Source organism: Lathyrus oleraceus, chromosome 4, assembly GCF_024323335.1.
Source record: "Lathyrus oleraceus cultivar Zhongwan6 chromosome 4, CAAS_Psat_ZW6_1.0, whole genome shotgun sequence".
NCBI classification, from domain to species: Eukaryota; Viridiplantae; Streptophyta; class Magnoliopsida; order Fabales; family Fabaceae; genus Lathyrus; species Lathyrus oleraceus.
In genome coordinates, this window is record NC_066582.1 from 371,599,945 (window position 1) to 371,608,403 (window position 8,459).

General features: G+C 37.9%; 1 protein-coding gene across 1 annotated transcript; it reads right to left on the minus strand.

Moving 5' to 3' along the window:
- Positions 1-6,155: 6,155 nt before the first annotated feature.
- On the minus strand, positions 6,156-7,398 carry LOC127135556 (U11/U12 small nuclear ribonucleoprotein 31 kDa protein). The gene has a single exon (XM_051062221.1). It carries the CDS (start codon positions 7,245-7,247, stop codon positions 6,414-6,416), a length of 834 nt encoding a protein of 277 aa, XP_050918178.1. The 5' UTR covers positions 7,248-7,398; the 3' UTR covers positions 6,156-6,413.
- Between the last annotated feature and the right edge of the window lie 1,061 nt (positions 7,399-8,459).

The window sequence follows — 8,459 nt, forward strand, 5'->3', positions numbered from 1 at the left end:
CCTTACTGACCACCTAAGATAAAAAAGAAGTGAAAAATATTATTTACTATTAATTATAATATAAAATATAATTAACTAAATGGTGAATGGTAAAGTGTTAGACTTACTTGGTTGCAAACGGGAACACGAATGGGCGCTCATTTATCGGGGCGAGCGACGACATTCTTGACCAACCCCAAGCTTGAAGCAAATACGCACATGAAAAAAAATATAGGTATTCTTTTTTGTAGTTCTATACATTGCACTATATAGATGGGCCAATACAGCTGAACCCTAACTATAAGTGTTTACCTTATTAATGTTGCGTAATAAAGGTAAATACATTATATTTACAAAATTACCTGTACTTTCTGGAAACAAAAAATTATCAAATAAAATCATAATATAACACCAAGCTTTTATTATTTTCTCATACTCGGTTGAATCGTCGGGAATTACTATACTGGCATAATATTGTTTAAGGTATTTTAAACTTATACCTTGCCCCCTTGCTTGACCGGACGTGTCTCCCTCAGTTTCGTCGTCTAGCAAATGGGCACCCAATAATTCATTGCAGATATTGTTGTCTTGGTTAACTCGATCATTCACTGCCTTTCCATCTATACGGAGACCCAACAACATGTACACGTCCTCAAGTGTGACGGTACACTCACCAATCGGAAGGTGAAATGTGTGGGTCTCGGGTCTCCACCTCTCCAACAAAGTTAGAATGAACTTGTAGTCCACCGAGTACGAAACAATGTTGAGTAGATTTCCAAATCCACATCCTCTAATATATGGTTCTATTAAAGGATCGTGGGGTACATATTCATGTACACGACATCTAAACCGCTTCGGATCCTAATAATAAAAAAGTAAGAAAATGCAATTAGAAGAAGAAATACATAATCAACAAGCACAACTCTATAAGAAGTAAGAAAAACATAGATAACAAAGGTATAAGACTAAAAATAGAAAAAGTAAAAAGAGAGAGATGACATACAAATGCCGATATATTCTCGAGCGTGCCTCTATGTTCATCGCCCATAGTCAACAAAGACATGATTTGATTTTGCAAAGCTTGAGTGTGGTAGAGGAAACAAGTGTGGTAGAAGAATATAATTGAGTATTGATGAAGATGATTTGATATTGTTGATATGAGAGGCTATTTATAGATGAATGAGTGAGTAGGTTTGCAACCTAAGATGAATGTGATTGGTTGCATGGAATGGCAAGAGAAGACAAGGGAATGACAAACTTCAGAAAGCATGTGAGAGATAGCATGTGAGGAATCTCTTCTAGGCGCATGTGAAGAATCAACATGTAAGGGAAGATGCGCCATTCCTCTTGGCGCCTACATGTGATTCTTCACATGCAAGGAAGAGGCTCCCTTCCTCTTGGCGCCTTAGTGTAGGGCAATGGGAAGGGGCGCCCTTCCTAGTGGCGCATAAGACCAATTTTTGTGAAGAGGCACCCATCCTTTTGGCGCCCCAGTTACTTTATGGCGCCTAGGGAATGGGCGCCTAGGTGGGAATCTCAGGGCTCAGGCGCATGTGTGTTCTTGTCACTCTTTTCTCTGCATGGTTGATTCTTTCTACTACATGCATGGTCAAGTTTGTACAAACAATGACCAAGTTATCAATGCAACGACCAAGTTAGCAATGAAACATTATTTATGTTGTGTGGATGAACAACTTAGCAATGCATTCAATTCCCTTAAAGATATCTACATATTTAATATTTCAACAAAATGTCTTCCACACAACATTACATGATCAGTGCCCATGTCGAAGGTGAAATATTTGATCATCAGTTGTTCGGTTTTTGTTTTCGAAACACAGAGGTAACTCGGTTTACAATAAATCGACGATCAAATTTTTCACATCTGAAACAAAGAATAGAAAAGAAATTGCAATGCAGTAATGTGGGCCAAATCATCTATAAAAATCCGGTTTGGTTTGTAGAAAACCAGGTTAAATTTTATCAGAAGAAGATTCGAGATGATGATGATATTCAGCATATGTTTGTCAGTCACGAACAATCTGGTTACAACGATATAGAGTTGTATATATTACCACATCAACAACAGGTGTCTCTGTACATTGATCAGTCACAAGTGTTTTGTGAGACTGATGACGAACAAGCTGAGGTGAATGTTCTAGATGACAAAGAAGAAGAATCTGAGATCATGGTTGATTCGATGGTGAACGCTGAAGAGGAAGAGGAGCCAATACCAACAAGTTATGTATACTGCCCACCCCAACAGATGACAAGGTTAAATTTGGGTTCAGATGAACCTTTAGCAGATGTATGGTACAATCCTTACGTGCAGATGCAAGGATCTTTGAAACAAGGAGACACATTTCGCACAAAAGAGGAATGTGTAAGAGCCATTAAGAAATTCCACATGCAACTATCAGCTGATTTCAGAGTTGACAGAACTGACGCATCGAGGTATAAAGTTTATTGTCCGAATGAGCACTGCCTTTTTATGTTGTCAGCTTCGTACCGGAAGAGGAGCGAGTCTTGGGAGATTGGATCAATGGGTCCAGATCACACATGCATGCTGACAAACCCAATCCAGGATCATCGTAAATTAAGCTCTCAGCTAATATGTGATGAAATATTATCTGTTATTAGCGACAATCCATCATTAAAGGTGAGTACAATAATCTCGCATATTAGGGCAGAGTACGAGTACACTCCATCATATAGGAAGGCATGGATAGCTAGGACAAAATCTATTGAAAAAGTGTTTGGCAATTGGGAGGAGTCTTACAAACAACTTCCAAAATACTTGTTGGCTCTAAAACAATATGCTCCCGGGACAATTGTCAAGCTGGAAACAAATTGTCCGCCTATACACCAGATGGTACGTGTGCTGTTGGAAATAAAATATTTCACCGTCTATTCTGGGTGTATCAACCAGGTATCATAGGTTTTTCTTTCTGTAAACCAATTATACAAACTGATGGTACATGGTTGTACGGAAAATACAAAGGAACGTTACTGATGGTAGTGGCACAAGATGGGAACATCAATATTTTTTCAATCGTCTTTGCCCTAGTTGAAGGGGAGACTGCTGAGGGATGAAGTTTTTTCCTAAGAAATCTCTGATTGCACGTTGCACCTCAGCCTAACTTATGTTTGATCTCCGACAGACACCCTTCAATCATCAGTGCATATAATAACATTGACAACGGCTGGCAAAATCCTCCTTCGACGCATGTGTTATGTAATAGACATATTGCTCAGAATTTCATGCGGGAAATCAAAGATAAGACGTTGCGGAAGAAGGTTGTCAATGCAGGTTACGCATTATCAGAACCTTCTTTCAAACACTACCGCAAGGAAATAAGATTGTCAAACGAAGATGCGGTACGGTGGATCCATGGTATTCCTTTGGAGAAGTGGACTAGGGCATACGACAACGGTCAACGTTGGGGCCACATGACAACAAATCTTGTGGAATCAATGAACTCTGTCTTCAAAGGCATCCGTAACCTACCAATAATCGCTTTGGTGCATGCTACATATTTCAGGCTAAGGGCGTTGTTTGAAACCAGACGCTTAAAATGGAGTTCAGTGTTGCAATCTGGACAGTTGTTCAGTGATGCTTCGATGAAATTCATCAGACATGAAGCTGCCAAAGCAAACACACATGTGGTTACGGTCTTTGACCGAAGTAAAGGTTGGTTTAGTGTTGTCGAGTCCATGGATCACAATGAGGGCATGCCGATGGGACAGTACAGAGTCGAACTAGATAGAGGTTAGTGCGACTGCAGAAAGTTCCAAGCCTTTCGTACCCCCGCTCCCATGTCCTTGCGGCATGCTCAAAGGTTCGAAGGGATCCATCATACTTGTTATCTGAAGTTTACAAAATCGTCAGTCTTTCAAATGTTTATAAAATTAGTTTTTTCGTAGTGGCAAAAGAGGATTATTGGCCAGAATATCAAGGGGACATCGTCTGGCACAACGAAGTTATGCGAAGGAAGAAAAAGGGTCGCCCAAACAGCATCCGAATTCGAACCGAAATGGATACGGCGAACAAAATGGTTAGACTATGTAGTTCATGCCGTCAACTAGGTCACAATCGTAATAACTGTCCTAGTGTTAGAATGAGCACAACCAGATAAATTTACATGTACCTCTATTGCAATATATGAAAAATTAAATTTATTTCATATTAGACGTCTGTCACGAAAGTACCATTGCATAAACAGTAACACATATAATTATAACAAATACAAGAACTATGCAATTACAACCAGCAAAACAATTTTGAACATGTAATGCATCATCCTACGAGCGTCTTGGTCTGTCTTAATATCCACCAATTCGCGTAATTCTCCGTGTTGGTTGAACGTGGACACAAGCCATTGTATTCTTCTAATCCGTTCACCCTCTCCAATTTCTCCCTCTAACCAACTGTACAACGTCCGATTAAGACGTTCAAACATATTTGTGTTCCAAAGTCGAATCTGTACCGGAGCCGCAACGGCAGAAAATATTACATCAGCACTTTGTTTTTGAATGTATGCAGACATTGTTGAAACAGGGAAAATTGAAATTGATGGTGGTTGAATTGTATTAGGAGATGAGTTTGAGTGAAAAATATTGCATCCAATGCGTGGTATTTATAGAGACGGACAAAACATGTGGGCGCTTGAGGGATTGACGCCCACATGACCATCACATGCAGCCAGATGAATTAGCGCCCACACAACCAAATGCACCTAGGCGCCACTAGCATTGACGCCTCCTCATGAGGCCCAATGCAGGCGCCACTAGTATTGGCGCCTCCTCATGAGGAGCGCAATGCATGCGCCAATGCTAGTGGCGCCTCCTCGTGAGGAGCGCAATGCATGCGCCAATGCTATTGACGCCTCCTCTTTATGCATTGGGGGTGCCCCAGTTCATCTGACGCATCCTCTACCAAACCTGGTTATTTTGATAATTTTTTTAAATAATTAGTTATTTTGAAAAAAAATAAAAATAATTATTATTTTGAAAAAAAATTCCAAACTTTTACCTACTTCCTCTTCAAGAACACCCATATTAATCCTATTTGAATCTGCTCAAACTTCAACAAAATTCAAGAAACCGATATCCTGAATTTCACAAAACTCCCAATATCTTTATATCTGAGTACAATTATCGTACTATGTAATCAAGCTTCATGTTAATCCTATTCATAGAGGATATGAACTCTACTATTTTCATTAACTTGTGCCATAAGACAATGATTCAATTAGTAAAAAATATGAGCATACAAAAGTATATAGACAATCATGAATATGGTATCTATCGGTTATATATAACTGTCAACTGAATATGGTTTCAGAGTTATAGATATATCCAAAACCAACAATGCTTAAAACCAACAGTACAACAGTAACAATTGACCCCAAACTCCATATAATATAACTATACTTAATCCGATTCAAAGCCATAATTCAGAAAGAAAGGAAATAGCATAACAATAACCAATTTCTTTTTCTACATATCATTACAATGACATTCAAGATTAGCCCATGGTTCAAAAAGTTACAGAATAATTAAACCTATAATTTAAAGCCTAGTGTCGAGGGTGAGGCACAAATTGGTATTATTCTCCAGCTCAGCCAAGTGATTATGCATGAAAAGGATACCACATTTTCTCTGGGAGAAGCAATTTAAGCATTCTAAGAGAAACTTGAGAAATACTCATCAATCTGCATAAAAATGCTCAGTAGACATCAAAGAGTAAAGGTAATCAGAAGAACTGTTACCCATGGTTTTAAACTGCTTTCCACAAGAACGGCGACAGTAATTGTGACTACAAGTCTACAACCTATGCTTTTCAAGATCTCAACAACCACATCAAATCCAGCTATATCTGACTACAATATTCTACATATCAAATATCATAACATAACCACCACAACTGTAATTAAAAACCTTACTTATATGATAACAAGATGTGCATAAAGTAAACCAGGGTGTTACAATTTGATTACATTACATGTTTTAACTGAACCAAAATAAAAAACATAACGAACAGGCTTTTCCTTTCTGTTTTACAGGTAAACCGAATGCTAAATTAAGCCGATAAATAAGAGACTCGTCTGTCATCATTCATTAACTATGAAAATATGGAATACACAAAAATGCTCATCACCAATTCACCACCACTATCACTAATTACTACCACAATAACTAATAACTAACATGTGCTTGTGATCAAAACCATAAACACATCCAACCAAGCCAACAACATATAAACAATTTCATCAATTACACCATATCTTGATAAAAACAAAAAATTGCCATTTAGATCTATGAAACACTGGCACATATATAGACACGACACACAGGACTAGTTGAATAATGCGGTAATGCGGAATACCAAACACACACCTTCAATCTGAAGTGTCAATGCTACATAGTCATGATCAATCATCATCATCATGATCACTCTCATCACTGAAATACCCAGCTTTCTTCCCTTTCTTCTTCGTCTTGTTGTTGTCCAAACCCTCATCATCATTTCTGTTTCTCCCCAGCAACCTTTCACCCGCTTCATCATCCACAACAGAAGCCCAATTATCGTCAAACTGCTCCGCAGCAATCTGACCACCCTCCTCCTCCTCCTCATCACCTTCCTCCTCCCCATCCCTATCCCTCAGCCCACTAAATCCCCGTCGCGGCTTCTTAGGCTGAGGCCGCGGCCTCGGCCCCAACTGATTCTTAGGACACTCATACGACAAATGACCATGCCCCCCACACTCATAACACAAAGCAGTCTCAGTATTGTACACGCGCTTCCGAATAAACTCCGGAGCACGTCCATTATCAGCAGCAATAGAAGCAGTTAGAGTCCTTCCATTGAGAATCTTCTTATTCATCTCCGCCACGGCGCGTTGGGCGTCATTACGAGAAACGAATTGGACAAACGCGACACCGCGGCTTAGGCGCGTGTGACGGTCTTTGAGAACGGTTACACGCGCGATGCGGCCGAAAGTAGAGAAGAGCGTATGGAGATCGGAGTTTGTTAGGGAGTAATCTAGATTAGAAACGTATAGCGTCGATTTTGATGGTGCTAAGGGTTCACCTGTTCCTCCTATTGATGATCCTTTGTTGTTCGGTTTTGATTGGGGTTGATTACTGGATGTGGTGCCGGTGGTGGTGTTGGGGGTTGAGGACGAAGCGCAGTAGCGGTAGTAGAAAACGTCGTCGTCTTCATCGCTGTCGCTGTGTTTTCGTTTGTGTTTCTTCTTGCTTGACATTTTTTTCGGTTCAGGTTTTTTGTTTCCGGCAACGGCGTTCGGTTTCCGGCGACGGAATTAGTTCTCCGATGCTTCTTTAATCTATAGAGGAAATCTGAGAGTGGAGAGATTCTATAATGCGTTTGAGAAACCCTAGAGAAGTGAAGCGAAACTCCAAGCGGATCTGGACATGGATCCGGATATTTTGGATTGGTTTTATATATGGTTTTATCCATTCTTATTTTTTTATAAGCAGTACTATCCATATGTAAATGGACAACTTGCTCACCGCCAGAGTACTTGTAAAGATAGCATAAAACTAAAAATTATTATGTTTTAATATTTTTTTATTTAATTGGTCAGCCACCCATCTGCATATATAAATTTTAATAATTTTTTGTTAGTATGATGCTAGATTTTTTAAGACAAAAATTTCTAGTTCGTTAGATATACAATTTTATTATATTATTTTAGATTATATTTTAATATCTTAAGATAAATAGAGTTATTGAAATTTAGCAAAAATAGAATAGAGTGAAATAGAAATTTTATTACTTTATTATTTGAATAATTAGCGATAAAAACAAAGTAAGTTTTTGATTCTGCTCATATAAAAGAGAAACAATACTGATGGAAAGTGATGAAAATTTTCATTCTGCTCATATTAAAGGGAACAATACTCGTAGAAAGTGATCAATACTAGTAGAAAGTGATGTAATTTTTTATTCCTCATATCTAAGGGAAACAATGCTAATGAAAAGTGATGAAATGAAATAAAATAGAATAATAAAATTTTATTATACTGGATCTGATTTTAATTAACTCAAACAATGTAATCTTATTCTATTTCATCTCATATCACTTCATATCATCTCATTGCATCAATTTAAGCAAAACCTTAGTCTAATAACTTCAGTTTCACAACATTTAAAAACTCTTATGTAGAATTTGTCCAGAATTGAAGAGGACTCATCTCTTACTAGAAACTCAACAATTAATTTGTTTTCAAAAGTAATGCTTTATTTATACGCTTAGATTATGTTTGGACATCTTAAAATGAAGATATAAGAATAAAAATGAACATAGTGAATCAACAAAATTAGAAGTACATACGATTAAAATGCATCAAAATCGATGACATCTTTTTAAATTTATTGAACTTTTCGCATTAGACTTTTTTCTATTGTATTATTTTTCAACATCATTTAATTTCTAGAACTCATGCATCCTATC